This window comes from Aptenodytes patagonicus, chromosome 4 (assembly GCF_965638725.1).
Source record: "Aptenodytes patagonicus chromosome 4, bAptPat1.pri.cur, whole genome shotgun sequence".
NCBI lineage: Eukaryota > Metazoa > Chordata > Aves > Sphenisciformes > Spheniscidae > Aptenodytes > Aptenodytes patagonicus.
This window is the reverse complement of record NC_134952.1, coordinates 56,815,701-56,834,241: the sequence shown is the minus strand read 5'-3', so window position 1 is coordinate 56,834,241 and position 18,541 is coordinate 56,815,701. Positions and strand designations below refer to the sequence as shown.

Sequence of the window (18,541 nt, the reverse complement as noted above, 5' to 3'; positions counted from 1 at the left end):
GATACTAAGGGCCGGAGCCACCTCACTTGTTTTCCTCCAGGCAGCAAAGGCACCCTTACCCGAAATGGGATATGAAACCTGCCGTTGCTGCAGGGACCCTCACAAGCTGCCACTTGGGTTCAGTAAAGGAGGGAGGCCACTTTTCCTGGAGGCAGCGGGAACGCTGCAACCCCATGGGGAGGATGGCAGCAGAGCAACCTGGCTGTGGGGTGGGGTGAGGAGCTGGGAGCACTGGGAAACCCTTGTTTTAATGTGGACGGTGCTGGGATGGCATCTGCTTCGCCTCTTGGTCCCTGCATCCCTGCGGCATCCCTGGCAGAGCCGCACACCGTGCCCCTCGTGCCAGTGCATGCAGCTGTAGGGGCACAGATCCTGGTTCTCGCTTTGAGGGTTTCCACAACCCTCCCCTACTTAATGTCCGATGTTACCAGCTCAATGCCGGCTTGCTCACCCAAGCATGCAGCTGCTTATTTGTTTTTTAAGCTGTAAATTTAGGCTGTTATCTGCACTGTATACCTGAGGGCTGCTCCTCAATGTTGCTCGCTTTCCTCCATTTCTCCTCCTCAGTGTTTAAAATCTCACCTTTTCCTTCCATGGCTCTGGAGTGATTTTTGGTGTGTCATCTTGCGGACCACTCAGTAAAGCCCTCAGCCACCAAGGGCCAGGCGTGCCATAGAAATGCCTATTAATAGGTCTTAGGTGCTGGTTATGTCTAAACCGGCGTTTCCTGGAAAAAGGTGGCTTGGGTCCCCTGGCCAGTGGCTCTCTGGACCGCTGCGAAGGCACAGGGCCAGGCTGGCATCCACGGGGTACCCCTCTGCAACACACCTTCTGCGAGTGGGGACACGGGGTGTATGGGGGTAGTTTAAGGAAGAAAAAAGCTGTTTAGCCACTGCTGCGTGTGAGACAAGGGTGTACTTGGTGTACGCAAGCCTGTGTGCTCAGCCGAGGCCCTGGGAGCTGCCTCTTCCAGCCGGTGCCGCCGGCTCTCCGAGGAGCCGGGCAGCGGCAGCAGCATCTTTGGGGGCAGGGGCGGCTCTCCCCTTCCAAGGGGTGGCCGGGCGCCTTTATTCCGGCAAACACAGACGTTTAAATTCGGATTTTGTTCAACCGGCGCAAGTGACGCCGGTTCTATGTATAGTCCGCGCCTGGGACCGGCCAAGTGACGCCCATCTCGGAAAAACCCGGAGCGACCCGGGCCCGTCCCGGGATCCCCCGCAGGGCGATCAGCCACCTCCCCCCGGTGACCGAGCGGGCCTCCGCTGTCCCGCGGCTGGCTGCGGTGCGGGGGGAGCCGAGCCCGGCCCGACCCCTCCGCCCCCCGGCGGTGATGCCCTCCCGGGCCGGGAGCCGGCGCGCCGGGCGGAGGAGGGGAGGGAGGGAGGGAGGGAGGGAAGGGGAGGGCAGGGGGTGGGCGGCCCGCTGCCCCCCCGTCCCCGCAGCGCTGCCCGTCCCTGCCGGCACGTGCCTGCCCGCCCCCTCGGGCCACTGCCGCGCCCCGACGGCCCCGGCATGGACGCGCCCGGCCAGCCGCCCGCCGGCCCCCGAGCCGGCCCCGAGGGCGCGGCGGCGGGACGGGGCCCGAGCCCGGAGGCGGCCATCGAGGAGGAGGAGGAGGAGGAGGCGGCGGCGTACGTGGAGATCCGCGGCTCGCCGCGGGGGCCGGAGGAGGGCTGCCAGCCCCCCGAGCTGGCCCCGGCCGGCGGCGCGGAGCGAGCGGCCGGTCCCGCACCGGAAAGCGGAGTCGGCGGGACCGGGGATGTTGGCGGTTCGGCGAGCGGCGGGCCGTCGGGCGGGGCCGGGGGGCCAGCATCCTCGGACCGCGGGCGGGATCGCCCGCCTTCCCCGGGCGCGGCGGCTGCGGCGGGATGCGGCGCTGACTCCGGCCCCGGCTCCGGGGGCGCGGCAGGGAGCGGCGGGCCGCGGGAGGCGGGGGGCTGCCCGGAGTCCTCCTCCTCCTCCTGCCCTTCGCCGGTGACCAAGGCGGGCGGTTTTCCCGCAATGGGCGACCCGGTGTCGACGGAGGGCAAAACCTCCTCCTCCTCCTTCGGCTACGAAAGCGAGGAGGACGAGGACGCGGGGCGCAAGGCGGCCCCCCCCGGCGGCCGCCGCGACGAGGCGCACTATATCAGCACGCAGGAGATCCAGCTGAGCGAGGTGGACCACGACATGGACTTCGACGCGGGGCTGGCCGCCCGCTGGGACTTCGAGGACAACAACGTGATCTACTCCTTCGTGGACTACGCCTCCTTCGGGAGCAACGAGACCCCGGGGGACACGCCGACGGAGGAGGAAGAGGAGGAGGAGAACAGCTGCTACCTCAGCACGACCACCAGCGACCCCAACAACCAGACGGACAGCATCGACAACACCAGCAGCACCGAGATCGTCAGCCTTACCTCCGAACACGACACCCCCGGCGGGGACAAGCGCGTCAGCTCGGGGGAAAGCGGGTCCAAGCAGCCCGGCCGCCCCGGCGGGAGCCCGGCCGCCCAGCTTCTCCTATCAATCAAAGCCGCTTCCCGGGCTATAAATGAGTCTAGCAACGTGCGCGGAAAGCAAAACACTATTTACGCTGCCAAGCATGAAGGCGACATGAGCCTCCGTGTCCCCGCGGCTCCTGAACGCAATGCGAGCTTAAAACCGGACGCGGTCCGCGACCACGCGAAGAAATTCATCGCCGTCCCCGCGCGGCTGCAGACCCGGTGCGGGGCCGCCAGGGCGGGGGAGCACTCCAGCGGCGCCTCCAGCGCCGTCAGCGAGCTGGACGATGCCGACAAAGAAGTGCGAAACCTGACGGCCAGGGCTTTCCGCAGCCTGGCGTACCCCTACTTCGACACCCTGCGCCCCGGCTCCCGCGCCTCCTCCGCCTCCCTCCCCGACAATGCCCTGGGCATCAACCGCTGGTCCACCTACCTGGACCTCAAGTGCGGCAGCCTGGGGCCGAGAGCCGAGCCCAGCCTGCTGCGCTCCGGCCGGTCGCAGACCAAAGCCCTCGAGTTCGTGGTCAGCAAGCTCGACGGGGAGATCGCCCACGTCGAGGCGCCGCGGCGGCTGCGGGCGGGCTCCCGGGTGGTGACCCTGCTGGACCTCGGGGATGCCCCCGAGGCCGGGCCGCCCCCCGAGGCCGGGCCGCCCCCCGAGGCGGGCGGCGGGGGGGGGTCCAGCAAGAAGTCCAAGTTCGCCTCCAGCCTCCTCAAAAACGTTATCTCCAAGAAGATGCAGCTGGAGCACGAGTTCAAGATGGAGCGGGGCGAGATCACCGACACCTCCTACACCGGGCTGGGCGCCGGCCGGGAGCCGGAGCCCGCCGGCGGCGGCGGCCGGGAGCGGCAGAGCTCCCGGCACTCGGAGGGCGGCTCGGACTGCACCGCGGCGACGGCGGAGGAAGCGGGCGAGGGCGGCGGTGGCCGATCGCCGGCCTCCAAGGCGTCGACGCCCCGCGAGGGGAGCCGCAGCCTGGACCGAGCGCTGCCGGAGGAGCTGTGCGAGGTGAAGCGCAGCGCCTCGGAGGCCATCAAGGCCACCTTCCTCCGCAGCCAGAACAGCGCCTTCAGGTCCTGGAAGGAGCGGGAGGCGGAAAGGAAGGAGGAGAGGGCGCCCGTCGGCAAGCTGAAGCTCTCCCCTAGGCACGACTGGCGGGCCGACCTGGGCGAGATCTCCGCCGGCAAGTCCACCAAGATGTCCCGCTTGTTCGTCCCCGCCATCCAGCACAGCCCCCGGGAGGAGCCCGGCAAGCGGGCGACCAAGTGCTCCGCCGCCGCCTCCTCCTCGCCCCTCGCCGCCAAGCCCAAAGCCCCCGAGATCAAGATCAGCCTGGGCAGCCTGCAGCAGCCCCGGGACGCCGCCTTCAGCATCGCCCAGCTGCTGACTCCGCAGATCGCGGGCCGGCCGCCGGAGGAGGGCAGGGGCCAGCAGCCCAAGCTGCCCAAGACCGGCGACGGCCCCGACAAGGTGCCGCAGTTCCTGGTGCGCGACGTGAGGGACGGCAAGCACAGAGCTCAGGGGCCCCTCCACCAGGTGCGGGACGTGCGGAAGCTCATCAAAAGCTCCTACAGCTGCGACTCGGGGGACAACAGCAGCGACAAGGGCAGCATCGCCTCCGACCAGGGCGGCCCGGAGCAGAAACCCCGGCAGCAGCTGGTCATCGCCGGCGTCCCCAGGTCCCTCTCCCCCGTGGTCATCACCTGCCAGGCGGTCGGCCACGCCAGCACCAAGCCCACCGAGGCGGGGGCCAAGGCGGTGGGCAAGGCGCCGGCCTGCCCCCCGGAGGGCACCGTCCTGGTGCACCGCACGTCGGGGAGGCTGCCGGTGGCCACCATCGCCCCCAACAAGAGCGACCTGCGCCAGCCGGCCGTGCTGAAGATCGTCTCCAAATCCGCCGCGCCCTGGCGGCACCAGCCCCCGCCGCCGCCCGCCGAGAGGGGCCGGGGGCCGGAGGAGGACCCGCGGGAGGAGGGCAAGGCGGCGCCGGTGCAAAACGCGCTGGAGAAGCTGACGGCGGCAGTGCGGAGCATGGAGGAGCTGTACAGCTTCAACAAGCGCGAGTGGAAGCGCAAGAGCGACCCGCTGCCCATCACCGACAGCCACGTCCTCTCCCTCATCGCCAGCCAGGAGCGGGGCGCCGGGCCCCGGCCGAGCCCCGCCGCCGCCGCTCCCCCCCCTCCGCCGGATAAGGTAGAGGAGCCGCCGGGCAAGGGGCCGGGCAGCGAGCGGCTGCCCCGCCGCCCCTCCAACAACGCCGCCGACAAGGTCTCGGCCAAGGCGGCCGCCTTCGAGACCCTGGCCCGGCAGCGGCAGCGCGGCCCGCCGCCCCCCCGCGCCGAGCCCCCCGCCGCCCCCCGCGCCTTCCTCACCCTCCGCGGAGCCGGACGAGCCGGAGCCCCCGCGCCGGGCAAGCCCCCCTCCGAGGGCGGCCTGCGGGGCCAGGCGGCGCCGCGCTCCCCCCGGCTGCCTGCGGGCGGCGGCGATGCGGAGCGCGGCCCGGACTGCGGGAACTACCTGGCCCTGCCGCTGAAGGCGGCCGCCGAGCGCGGCTCCCCCCCCTCCCCGGTGCCTGTCTCAGGGGCGGGCGGCGGTGGCGGCCGCCCCAGCCCCGTGTCGGCGGCGCTGTGCAGCCTGCAGCCCTTCGGCACCGCCAAGCGCCCCGGCAGCCCCGGACCCCCGCCCGCACCCCCGCCCGCCGAGGAGCCCCCCGCCGCCGCCCCGCCGCCCGCCGAGGGTCCGCCCGCCGCCCTCTACCGCCCGCCGCTGCCCTTCGCCGCCCTGCCCGGCGCCGCGCCACCGCCGCTGCTCTGCTTCTCGCCCTCCGTGCCCGCCGCGGCGACAGCGGCCGAGCCCTTCCCGCAGACGCAGCGCAAGGTGCTGCTGGACGTGAGCACCGGGCAGTACTACCTGGTGGACACGCCGGTGCAGCAGCCCCTCAAGCGGCGCCTCTTCGACCCCGAGACCGGGCAGTACGTGGAGGTGCCGGTGCCCCAGCAGCCGGCCGTCGCCCCCGTCCCGCTGCCCCTCTCGCCCCTGGCCCTCAACGCCGGAGCCTACGGCGCCGCGTACATGCTGTACCCCGGCCTCCTGCCCGCCGCCGCCATGCTGCCTGCCGGCGCCCTGCCGCGCCCGCTATCCCACCCGGGCAGCGATGCCAGCGCCCCGGCCGAGCCCGGCAGCCCGGCGGCGGCAGAGGCGGCTTTCGCCGAGAGCCCCTACTACGTGGCTACCAGCAAGGGCCCGCCTCCGCCACGGCGTGGGGCAGCCGAGGCGAAGCCGGTCATCAGCATCACAGCGCCAGCCACCGGCCCACGGATCGTCGCGCCGCCCTCCTTCGACGGCACCACCATGCGCTTCGTGGTGGAGCACCAGTGAAGAGCGCAGGTGAGTCGGTGCAGGCTGTTAGGCGTGGCGGTCACCGGCGAGGGTTAAGGGCCGACCGGGTTACCCACGATATGAGAGCTGTGCCACAGCTTCTCCTCGAGGGGGGTAAGTAAGGGGCCCAGGGGCCGCAGGCAGGGCCTCACCGGGACTTAAAATACAGGCATAAGATAGAAACGCAAAGGTAATGCACGCCCTTCGGTGCAGTTTGGTATCCCTCGGAGCAGGTAAATACCCCCTTTTTTTTTGGCCTAGAGGCAGTGTCAGTAGAAGCACACCGTAGCTGCTCGTCATGCAGCCTGTATTTGCGCAGCCCCACGGCTGGGGGGCCCCGTCTCAGTGGGGTCCCCTTGCTCCCGGTGAGGGGAGTGCTGCTGGGCACCTCGTCCGGACCCACCTTGCAAGCCGTGAAACGACCCCTCTGCCTCGGCAGCGCAGTCCCGATTCCTCCCGAGGGGAGGACAGCGCCCATCTCTCTGCCCCTCACCCCTGCTTCTCCCCATCCTTGGGAAGAGTTGGGGCAGGGGTCTGATGGAGGCAAACCCTTATTTTAGGTCCTTCTTGTTAGCAGGACGCGGGAGCAGAATACATGGGGTAGACCCTGGTGTGCTCCGCTGTGCCATGGGGCTACTGGCAGGGGCGCCTGCAGCTGCCTGCACTGCAGGAGGGCTCCAGTGGAGCCTGTGGGCACTGCTGCAAATAATGATTTCGCACAGCTACTCTGAGCTTGGCTCGCCGCAGTCCCACCAGTGTCCAGTTACCTAGGGCTGTAACCCAGGGCCGGCCTCCAAATCTGGGGATGTGTGTGTGGGAGCATTGAGTATCTGGTCCAGAGCAAGGAGGACGGCACGGGGCTGGGCGTACAGCACGCGTCGAAACCAGGGTGCAGGATGTCTTGCGCAAAATAACCAAGGAACGATGACGTTTCGTTTTAAAATACCTGAAATATTAGGAAAGTGCCTTCAGGATGGGTGTCGCTCCTCTTGCATTAAAACACACAGCTCATCTTTATCAAGTGCAGTACTGGGCAGAGCTACCAAAGTCTTTTGTGGCTTACTGAAGACTCATGAGAGTTTGTTGTTGGTGTATATCAAGAGGCAAAGAGAAACAGCGGTGACAGTCGGAGGTTTGGGTTTGTCACCAGTTTGCACTGAGTTTTGTTCGGTCGCATGCTAGAGGGTAAATTTTTTCTTCCAGTGTTTGGGTTATCTTTTTTTGCATCCGTAGTTCTTTTAATTTGCATCATCTACTACAATGCAGTAGATTATTTGTTGAATGAAACCTTACTGAAATGCTTTATATGCTTACTTCTTATCTGCTTGTAAATATTTTATCTTCGAAATACCATTCTTTTATCCTGGGTGTAAATTAAGTTGTTTTCATTGCCCCTTACGGGGTCACTCAGGACAGGCAAAGTAGCAATTTAAGTTGAGTTCTGCCATGCTACTTGGGTCGATCTTGTCAGCAAAGTCTTGATCAAGTATCTAGATAAAATGGCAAAAGCTATTTGATTTTTCCGTTTGGTCTATAGGCCAGATTCGGACCGCTAGCACAAGGAATCGGTTATTTGTGAGACTTCAGTTTAGACACTCACTGTTTTTGAAAAGGACATTTCTATCTTACAGCAACTACTTAAATGAAAAGCCCTAGCTTCTTGATCTTATTGCACTCTTTAAAAGTGAAACCCATCATATTTCCTGCTGTGACTCGCCCCTCGTTTCCCAGGGGGTTATCCTGCCCTGTCATGCAGCTAGCTTGCCTACAATACCTGGTGCATCACTGCCGTGGATGATGCTCTCAGCAAATTGCTCTTTCTTATTGGTGACATTAATAACTGCATCGAGGGTCTGCTTCTTTGCATCATGTCGGAGCTCTACCATTGCGAGGCAGGTGTGAAGGCTGCCCCGAGAGATCGGTGATGCAGAAACTTTCGTACTCGTTACAGAAGGTCATCCAGCAGTTTGAAGACTTCATTTCATCTTTTACCATTAATGATGCCAAGATGCACGTTGTCTAATACAGACAGGGATGCTCCTCCCTGCCGTCTCAGACCGGCTGAGGTAGGTGTCCTGCTGGTGTATAATGGATGCCGTGTGGGGGTTTTTTTCTTGACCTGTTCTGAAAGTCAGTGAAACAAAGCATTTTAACTGCGTGCTGCAAGATGGATTTTAGCTTGTCGTCAGACTTTGGTTATTCATATAGCTCTCAGTGGAAAATAAGGTATATGCCAGAGGGGAATCGCATTTACAGCCGCCGCCTCCTTTCCCGTTATTCTGTTCTGTCCTTGTACCTACTCAGCATTTCCATTCACCTACATAACTTTCGTGTCCCTGTGGATAATGTTTTTCTCCTCTTGTCTCTTTTATTATCTGCTTTTTTTTTGTTTCCCCTTCTTTTCCTGTATCTCTTTTGTCTTTCTCTTCCTAATTAAGTGTGTGTGTTTGCTTGGGGTAGTGTTTTTCCTCTAACAAGAACAGGAGTGTAATTTCATATGAATCAGAGGGTGAACTGTTGATCATTTTTTTCATTCCAATTGCTTTCACATCAGATCAGGGTTTTTTTGATTGCAGCAGTGCTGTGTAGATCCTGAAATGGATTTTAAATCAGCCAGATTTCATCATGTGAGCATGGGGTTTGAATAAAATACTGTCCTTTCAGGTCCCTTTTTTTTACTAGCCAAAATAAGCTGAATGAGTGCTCTTTCTTTCCACTCCTGTATTTCTTTCTGCACTGCACATAATATCTTCCTCCCTTCTTTATTTTTTTCACATCTTTATTCACAAACCGTGTCACCGTGTCAAGGACTGCTCCATCTTGGTCTCTGTCACCTCTTGGAGATCACCGCGACAGAGCTGACTTGAACCTTTGGTGGTGGAGTGATGCCTGTGGAGCTGTTGGCACCAGATCCTCCGCACATCTGCTGCTCTTCCAGCACTTCTTTCTGTGGCTGGTGCTCTCTTCTGCCTAATCGGTGGGGTAAAATGGATCCTATCAATTTGGATTCTGGCAAAATCCAAGTTGCCATTTCTGAACAATTCTTAAATTTTTGATATACAGCAAATACTAGAGAATATGTACATGTTTCTGAGAGGTATCATGAGGTCACTTTTCTCCCTCCTCTTCTTCACTCACAGTAGTTGGTGAGCTTTTAGCACCATAGTTCTTGCCTGCTGCATTCTTTTTCCTTCATACGGAAAAAGAATGATGCTAATTTTCAGTTCTAGAAAACTTGCCATATCTGCCTGCATCCGAACCTAGACAGCGCCAACCTGTAGTGAGCGGACTGCCCGAAGGGAACTCATTCCCAGCCGGAATGACTGAAAATGTGTTTTTAATTTTTGTATCTATTCCCATGTTATACTCTGGGGAGTTTCTGCCTTGCGTTAGGTAAATAAATGAGAAAATGTAGCAAAGTAGAAAGTAACTGTGGTAAATTGTACTGCCGATATTCGAGGGGTATTTTTCCTTGCTCTGTTCAAACATGTGCCTAAACTGAAGCCACCTTATAGTTACAGGAATACATGGGACATTTATTTTTGTGGTGAAAGTAGGCTAAGTCAAATGTGAGCAGTTCTGTCACCAAAATATGCAAGTATACTTACCAGTTGTAAGTGTTTCTTCCTACCTGCCATCAGACAATCTATGCCTGCCATTAAAAAGTAATTTTGTGTGGATAGCATATACGAATGATTTTTTTAAAGGCTCATAAGTTGATATTTTTAAACTCTGTTTTAGTTGTGCCCTATTCAGCAAAGTATATATTCTACATGATTAAGTCAAAAAGTCAACTTACAGTGACATACGCAGTACGTAGGATTTACTTATGCTGATGCCTTCACTGAGAATTTAGTAAAGCACCTGTCCAATTTTAGTGGGAAATACAGGAATATTCCAAGAACTAAAAGGGCTTCAGCATTTGATCTAGTAAATCAGTCTACGAATGGAAATAAGCATAAGCTCGTGTTCAAATCTGTAGCTACTGAGGGAACGTTTAGGTAGTGCTTAACCTTGACACCAATGAAAGTTAAGTGTGAGCTTAATGACTCTTCTTGCCCGGGATGCTTTCCTGGGCCAGTATTTAAGTCTTAACTCCACAAATCTTGGAGCACGTGATTACAGGTTGTTTTACTTTTGCTTACGTACGCCGTGCTGGATGCTGTGTTTGAAAGTAAAGTGCTCAGGTCTTTAACTTACGCGGATGGATCGCTTAAATCCCGGATGGATCGCTTTGCCCTCTACCTGCCTATGTGCATGGGGTTCCCCAGGACCAGTCCGTGGGGAACCGTGGGGTTGTAAGGCAGCGCATGTTTCACACCTCGAGCAGCAAGGATCGATTCTGCTCAAAAAATGAGGCTGCCTGACCACTGACTCGGTTTAAAAGGTTGGGTGCTATTGTCTGATTCTTGGCAGTAGCTTAGGAAATTAGTAGCAAGAATAGTGTGACAATGAAGGAGATACTATGCACTTCCCTGGAGTAGTGAAGATTGCTCTCTGAGAATTGGTTGTGGCAGCTCTCTAAGAATCTACTTTTTATTAATGATGCTTTAATGTTTGTTTGTTTGTTTTACAGGGATAAGGAAGAAGAATCACGCTCCTTTAATCTGAAATACACTTCGTAACTCTAAACATACATCCTAAAAACTGCTTCTACAGTTTTTTCATTTTTTTGCTTCATCATACAAAACAAGTGTGTAAGTTTCCTGTTCTCTCCGAAATACCCCCCAGTTTTGGAGTATGCATATATTTAATTATGCGAGCAACACTAAATTACTGCATTATTTTCTGCAAAGTTGTTTTTGTATTGAAGCCAATGTGCAGGCCTTAGGCGTTGCCTCTGTGCTGGTGGCTAGCGGTAGTGGTGCCACTACAGCTGTTTGTAAAACGCAGGGTGTAAATGCAGCAGTGTTCCAGTGTGGATCGACGCACAGCTGCGCCCAGGTCCCTGGAACAAGTTGTGATGATCCAGTGCAGCCCTGCAACCCTTTAAAAAAAAAAAGAGCCCTCAGCTCTCTCCCATTGCAGTAAATGAGGGTCTTCCCCATAGGTTTTGGTGACGATTTGTGATCAGATGTCTATTTTGTACTCTCTACTTTGCACTTGGAATTGCAAATGGAGAGATCGGTAGTATTTAGATTATCTTTAGTGTTTATTTTTTGGCATGGTTCAAAACAGATTGTGTAAATTTCAGAAAACACATTTGATTGCTTTCGTTTTTCATTTGCTCCTCTGTACTGCCTTAAACATCGCAAGCTGCCTTAATGATGACAGTGTTTAAATACTGGAAAGCCAGAAATTGAATGTAATAATTTTAGACCCCAGTTCTAAAGGAGAGGACAGCATTTGTTTTTCTTTAAGACCGCAGTCTTTTCTTCCTAAAATTGCAACATTGCTGAAAACACAATCCTAGTGATTCCCCCGTGAGAGGAGTTTTTTAATGTTACAGCCCCGATAATGTGTAGTCATTTCCTTAGCTGTTGTTTGACAGGTTTATCTGAGGGCTACATCCACGCTATCTGTATTTGCTAAGAAAATATCTCTCCTTTGAGCCAGAAAATATAAAATAAGATTACTCAAAATGCAGTGATATGTATGTCCATATGTCAAACTTTGCTTAAACTGATGGTTTTGTTGCCAGCAACCAGTTTGTCTCAGTGAAAGAGAATTGTTATCATGACAGTAAAACTAAACTACGACAGTGTGTTCCCTGCCCAAAATTTCAGTTCAGTGAAGCACTTTGGGAAGCCAGTAAATGTAAGATCAAGCCTAAATTGTTTAGCATAAAGCTTTCTCGAGGTAACAGGTTGGAAATCTAAAATCTAAATGCAAAACCCAAAAGTCTGTACTTAAGCATTTACCCACGGGCAGGATTTTCCTGCACCTGTTCTCAAGGTTTCCTGCTGCTAAGGAAGTTTCAGGGTTTCCCGTTCTTAAAGAAAGCCCCAGCTTTTCATTTCCATGAATAACTCTCAAGACGCAGAAAACTCAGGTACAACTGTCTTTAACGATACACTTGAGATTGTATTTCAATGCAATTTATTTGTTTACAGGCACAAACTGAAATTACCCTCAGGATGAAATGCACTGCAAGTATACACATAGTGAGTGATTTAACATATATCTTCTCATTTATCTTCATCGTTGTGGAAATCCAATGAAAAAATGCTCTTCTAACCCTTTTTAAAGAGCTTGGCGTGCCCAGCTAGAGCATATAGCGTGTAAGCTTAATCCCCGTGCTCTTCGGTTGTACGATCTACAGTTACAAGCTTTCGGGCTGAATGCCTCTTAAAGAAAATGGATGCTTCTTCACCGTTTTCATGACTGATAAGTCCGTAGACGTTACGACTAGAGTATTGGTATTAAACGAAACAGTACTTCGGACTGCAGGACAGTGCAGGTACCAGAGTAGATCGTCCACTGTGACATACAGGTGTATGGTACATACATTATAATACTAGCATCCATGTTTAAAAATGTTTTGTCCTATCTTTTCCTATATCGGTGCTTGGAGCGAAGTTTCACGTTTCAGTTTACAAGATACAGGTTTGCACACACAAACTCAGGGTTTACAGTTTCACCCGGTGTACTTGAAAGGAAAAAAAATGCCTAGAAAACAAAGTGCCCAGGATTTCAACATGTATTTGTTGGAGGAAAATTTTGCAGGGTTTTTTTTAACTGCCTGTGGAGACGAAAGCAATGAAATGAGGCAATACCAACAGCTATTTATTTTCTCAGGGGAGATTTCTTCAGTGGAATGTGTCAATTCTAATGTCAAACAGTGTTTGCTTAATTTTGTCTGTTACTAAAGAGACTCCGTGTTTGCATCAAGGGGTCAGTTTTGCAAGCAGCTGAGCTTCGCAGACCCAGTCCAGCAAAGCCTTCACATGCATCTTTAACGTCAAATATCTAAGCGGATTCCTGGGGACTTCAGTGGAAGCGCAGTCTCTTTTTTTTTTTTTTTTTTTTTTTACCCATCAACATAACGCTTTGCTGAACTTGGCCCAGAGCGCTGAGTGCCTTGCAGACCCGAGTCTCGGGTTCTTCACTTTATATGTATAAAACCGGAGCTCTGGGCTTGAGTCTAGCCAGACCCAGCAGATAGCGCCATGAAAGGTCACCAGAAAAAAATCCGGTAGTATGGTGCTCCTCCATGTATACCCAGTGGTGAACTTCTCCAGCTGATGGGGTGGTGTGTAACCACATATCTTGGATTAGAGTCAAGCCCTCCGTGTCAGGGTTCACAAGCTGCTAGTATTGTATGTTTCACGGTGCAGTCATAGTACGTTACAGCTGAAATTCACCCCGTGTGCAAAGCAGGGCAAAATCCTGTGCACCACTCAAGTTCCCCCCAGCCCTGCCGTCGGGGTTCGGGGTCTGCAACAGCCAGCCAGCCACATCCACGCGTTTTCGGTCAGGATCCAATTAAAAGTTTGAGCGGGACTGGAGTGATGCACGAACGTTGTTCTGGTCTTTTGCAGCAGGGTTGGTTTCACTCAGTTAAATTTAATCCTTGGTGAATCACTTGATGAATGATTTAAAATGTATTTATGGGTTGTGTGGGTTTTGGTTTGTTTTTTTTTTTCTTGTCTGCATTCAAAGCTGCCTTTACTCTCTAGTGTTGATGGCCAAAGTGTCATTCCTTACGCTTACAAATTACCATTAACTTGTGGCTACCTGAGAACACATACACTACTTTAAAAATGCTTGTGGTTTTTTTTCCCCTTTTTCTGGTCTTTTTCCTTTTTTTTCTCTTTTCTTTTTCCCCCCTTTTTTAAGGGGGTGGGTTATCAGTGTAAAGATATTTAAAAGTGCAAATGTGAAGTAAGGATAATGATTGTTAAGAGGATGTGGGTGATATGTCTGATGAGAGAGCGGTGGGCTATAAGGCAAAGGGGAAAATGCCGTGAACGCGTTGTGTTGATGATTGTTGCCTGTGGGGGGAAAAAATAAAAAAAAGAAGATATGTAACTGGAGAAAAATGGACTCTCTGAGCTGCTCTCAACATAGACGACACTGTGGCAAGTGCGTAGCCGAAGCCCGAAGTGATCCCACTGCAGGATGCCGTGAGCCTGGGATTGAAGGACAGCAGAGTCGCTCTGAGAATTGCACTAGCAGCGTGTTGCACGTCGGGAACGCTCCAGTACGTCACGACCACGTGAGAACGGACTGTCTGAAACCGCTGAGTACCAAAGTTTGTAACAGAATGAGTTAGCATTTGTATTATGTTGGGGGTTTTTTTTGAATGTTATGATAAATAAAATGTATTTTTCAGTAAAAGACACACTGCAAGTAAGCCTGCAGTTCCCTGCTTGGTCATATTTTTCTGAAGTTACCTTCGCTGTTGTGCAGAACAAGTGATAACAGAGACATTACTTGGTTCAACGTGTAAGCAGTAACAAGAAGAAAAGATTTCACCGGAGAGCAGACCCAAAACCCTGCACTCAGAGTCTCCTCGAGTTTGTCCCAGTGTTGTAAGCCCCTTTCTGACCTGATCTCACTGTTTATTCTGCCCTCTTAGGACAAAGGGAAGTTGGGGGCATTGCGTCGTTTGACTCTCTTGGATTATTTTTTTTCCCCAGATGTAACTTAAATGAAAAAAGAACTCCCCAGTTTCAGTGGACTGACTTTGACTGGTATATGGGCTTGGGTATCCAAAGAACTGCATCTTTGTCTGTTGTAATGTGTTCAGAGAGAGCAATTGGTGGGGTGAATGACTTTTTTCTGCTCATTCTCTATGTTATTTTCAGTGTCTAATATTGTGATACAGTCAAAAATAGGATCACTTTATTAGTGGCTGGCAGTATTGCTTGAATGATTGCTAGGAGAAACCTTTTGCTGCTTTCACGTGTTCCTTCTACCCTAATGGAGATTAGGTAGCTTTCTGATGTTAAGTCAAGTCCAAATGTTTAAAAAAACCACGAGTCAAACACTGAAAAATCACAAAATGGACTTGAAAACTAAAAGATTAGTTTTGCAGTTTAAAAGAACACTTTCACTTCTCAGTTTTCAGTATGTAAGGGGCACATTATAATGATCTTCTTTTAGTTACGTGCCCGAGATGCTTGAAGGAAAAGAGATTCCCACCTCATTATTTATCTGCAAGTAATACAGTATGAAGACATCTACTGTGAATTTGCCGTATCATTCCAAGACGTGGCTACACAGTCTTCCTACCTTGCTGGAAGCACAAATTTACTGGTAAAACAGTGGTTTGGTGTTTGTCTCATTCTCTCTCTCTCTTTCTGGATTCTTTGAAATTTGGACCTTAGCATTGCATTTAGGATAGATGTCATCAGTGACTTCACTGCCAGTGTATAGTTAGTGATTCCTATACAGAGATACAAACGGATTAATTGGCAGACCCAAAAGACTTCAGAGAGGAATGAGAATAGATGTTGAAAGGAAGAATTGGGAAAAGGGGGAATGAACTGGGGAGAGTGCAGCCGCACAGGCTTAGCTCAGCAGGAGCAAGCTGGGTGACTGCAGGAGATCAAAGGATGACCAGAATGGAACCAAATTAATAGTGGGTGTGTAGAGCAGAGAGAAAGGCCTTAGACCACTTTGTTCAAACTAGAGGAGTCCAAAATTGCAAAAGGGACCTGGGGTTGTCAACGGGAAATTTTGGGAACCGCTCCTTTACTTTTCTCCAGGAAGGGCTCCTGGAGCCTGATTTCAGTGGACGTCTGTAACGAGCTCTTCACAGCACTGCTGGTTTCTCACGATAGATGGACTTTTTAAGCTGAAACCTCTACAAAAGAGAGGTCAAAAGTAAATATGCTGAGAGGCATTAACTTCAACCTTTCCCTAGGGAGCCGAGTCTTGCAGACAGTGTTTGTCCAACAGCAATGTGCCTTACACTACAAAACTCTACTGAAACTAAAGTGAGAGTTTCATACGATGCCTTAAAGTAATCTGAAAAATCAAGTGAACTATTTCTGGGATTCTCAAGGATTGGTGGAGAAAATCGTAAGAGTTTCTAAATAGTCTTTAAAACATCGCTGGTAGGAATGATGAGACCAAAAGGTAGAAATGCAGCACTTTTTGCCAGGAGGAGCAGGAACAATGCAAAATGAGAAGCAGATAATTCCTTGATGTCAGATCTAAGCAAGCTATCCGGGATAAAACAATTTATTTTTTTTTAAAGCACCTACTTTACAATTGCTATCACCTTGGATTGTCAGTATTGAGAAAAGTAATTTGCTTGCCAAACCCGAACTGTATCCCTCGTCTATCCAGCTGTTTAATTTTTGAGGTACCTATCATCTAGTTACCAAATTCGAACCTGACGCTGCAGAATAGTGCCTGCCAGCCCAGCTCTGCCACTGCCCCTCTTTCCATTGACCTCTGCTGGACAAGGCACACGGTTCAAGTTGAAAATGTGGTTAAAAACCTTGCTCAACCAGGACTTCTGCTCGTTTTGCTACTTTTAACAAATCCTCCTGTGTTCTAAGGTACAATTGCAGCATGCATTATATGGGCTTGTAACTCCTAAAATGTATCCGTACTTAAGGACTGCAGTTCCTTCTACGCTGTGTAGCTAGACAAATTCTCTACCAGGTGCTCTCAATAAGTCAGAGTTGACTTTGTAAGTAACATGTATTCATTGGAAATCTGGGCTAAGTATTTTACAAGTTGTTGCATGTGTGTTAACCCTAGCACCTTTCACCAAGTATCAATTAATTTTATTAAAGGTAAAATAATTAAAATTATGATCTTGTTGCCACTAACAAAGGGAAAGGAAGACACTGTCAGCGTGATTGCAGGCTGTTCTGAGATCATGCTGATTTACACCCGTGCAGCTCTGGTTGGTATCCATTATTGGTAGGAAAGAATGCATTTTACCAGCAGTTATTTATGGTCAAGTGTTAAAAAAATAATGATGTTTAGTCCCCATATCTGCTAACCTGTACCGCACCGATGGCTTAATTCATAACCTCGTGAGGAGGTCTGCCTTCCAAACCATTGATCTTTATATTTCCCTGTGCTTTCTGCACCAGAATGTGTTTAGGAGTGGAGTGAGAAACTGAATCCTGGAATTCAAATATTTTTTGGAGTATATGAAAAATAGTCTAAAAATCAGCACTCCTTGGAAGTTTAAGGGGAAAGTTTCAAAATCTCTTTTGCAAGTGGGTTCCTTTTTGGACTTAGCTGGATTATCGTTGCAGTGTTCTTTCTGTGGCTTCTGATTAGAAAGGACCGAGCATTTGTTTGCTTCTCTAAACTTCATGTATGAATTATTGTTTAATTGCTACCATCGCTGATTATTTAAAAGTACGCGTAATAGCCATTGTTAAAGATGTATGCTGCGTATTTGTGATTAACCCCCACTGATTGGATAAGCGCTCATATTGTTTGCTTTGTTTGTAACCCTAAGTGTGTTTTCACTTCAAATGCAGGCTTAAGCGATGTATTAATTTCACCTTATTTTTAGAAGATTGTCAGTTTTGTTGTTTCCGTAGCTATGGAGCCCGCGTAAGGAAGCCGTGGCCTTCCATTACCCAGCTGTTGACTAAACCCCTTCTGGAATCCCCATTATGTCCAGCTGTTAGGGTCAGATAGCTTCAGAAGCAAGTGTATTGCTCCGATACCAGGGGGTATCCACGAGGACACGTATCGCTTCTGAAGGAGCAGTGTGGGCCTCAGAGGCTCTGTTCGATTTAGTTTCAAGGGATGTTGTCAAAGCTGTGGAAGCCCAAAAATTGCCCTTACAGGCTGATTGTCCCATTCTGAAAGACCAGGTTTCAGTAGCGCAGATGGGCACGTGATTTTCCTCAACAAGCTCTGCCAGGGCTCGACGAGTAAATAAAAAAGCAAAACACACAGGTCAGTATCTCTAGGAGACTTGATGTATTTATGTTAAACAGACCTGTGCATTTCATGTGAAAGAGAAGCAAACCTCGTGTCATTGGCCAGATACTTGGCAATAGTCAGATTATCTTTTGTAATCAGAAAATATTTTATGTTAGGCTTTTTTAAAAGTGAGCACTGATGTTACATTATTTTTATGTGCCAAAGGGCCCTGTTTTACAGGCACACATTCGACAGGTTCTTAGGTTGGACAAATTTGAGGGGGGGTAAGCCTTGCAGTGGGATTGCTGATATCAGACACAGATCAAACAGGTACAAATTGCATTATCTAGAACCTTTTTATTCTGATTTTGGGTTGTGAAGTCATGGGCAAGCCTGGCAGACTGTTGACGCAAATTAGGATGTGGGGTTGAGGTCATCATCTGTTGATATCCCTATTCTCTACAAGTGAAATAGTGATGATAGCTATTTCTCTATGCTGCTCTTTGTCCACCTTCTCTATTTAGAGTGTCAGATCACTGCAGGAGGAGACTGCCTCTTTCTAGGTGCGTGAATACTTAGCTCTGATCTTATTTTTGTTTTATAACACAAATATCGAGTAGTAATAACAAATGTAAAAGCTTGTCTTCAGTTTCAGTTCCTAAAACAGTAGTGGAGGTATCAAACAGTGTCTACAAAATAGAGGGTGCAGACTTTGGGAGTGGATATTGAGGGGAGGAGACAGCTTTGTGGGAGCCTTGCTGAAAGGAGGAGGACTGTGTTTGAGGAGAAGGAGGGGAGTCTTGGAAGGGAGGAAGGAGAAACTGCCCCTCGTTGAGGGAGGAGGAATGCCTGGGGATGTGGTGTTGCATAAAATCTTCAGCAGACA

At 51.9% G+C, this 18,541-nt stretch overlaps 1 protein-coding gene across 1 annotated transcript; it reads left to right on the top strand.

Annotated features, from left to right (window-relative positions):
* Nucleotides 1-1,512: 1,512 nt before the first annotated feature.
* On the top strand, nt 1,513-14,158 carry C4H4orf54 (chromosome 4 C4orf54 homolog). Its single transcript, XM_076337540.1, has 3 exons — nt 1,513-4,785; nt 5,221-5,871; nt 10,439-14,158. Exons 1-2 carry the CDS (start codon nt 1,513-1,515, stop codon nt 5,860-5,862), a joined length of 3,915 nt encoding a protein of 1,304 aa, XP_076193655.1. The 3' UTR covers nt 5,863-5,871; nt 10,439-14,158.
* Nucleotides 14,159-18,541: the final 4,383 nt, after the last annotated feature.

Bases quoted from the DNA above. Each gene is read 5' to 3' on its own strand.
- C4H4orf54 (XM_076337540.1), top strand. From the start codon at position 1,513: ATGGACGCGCCCGGCCAGCCGCCCGCCGGCCCCCGAGCCGGCCCCGAG. The intron at 4,786-5,220 runs GCCCGGCAGCGG...CCGCCCGCCGAG, and splicing joins CGGCCGCCTTCGAGACCCTG to GGTCCGCCCGCCGCCCTCTA.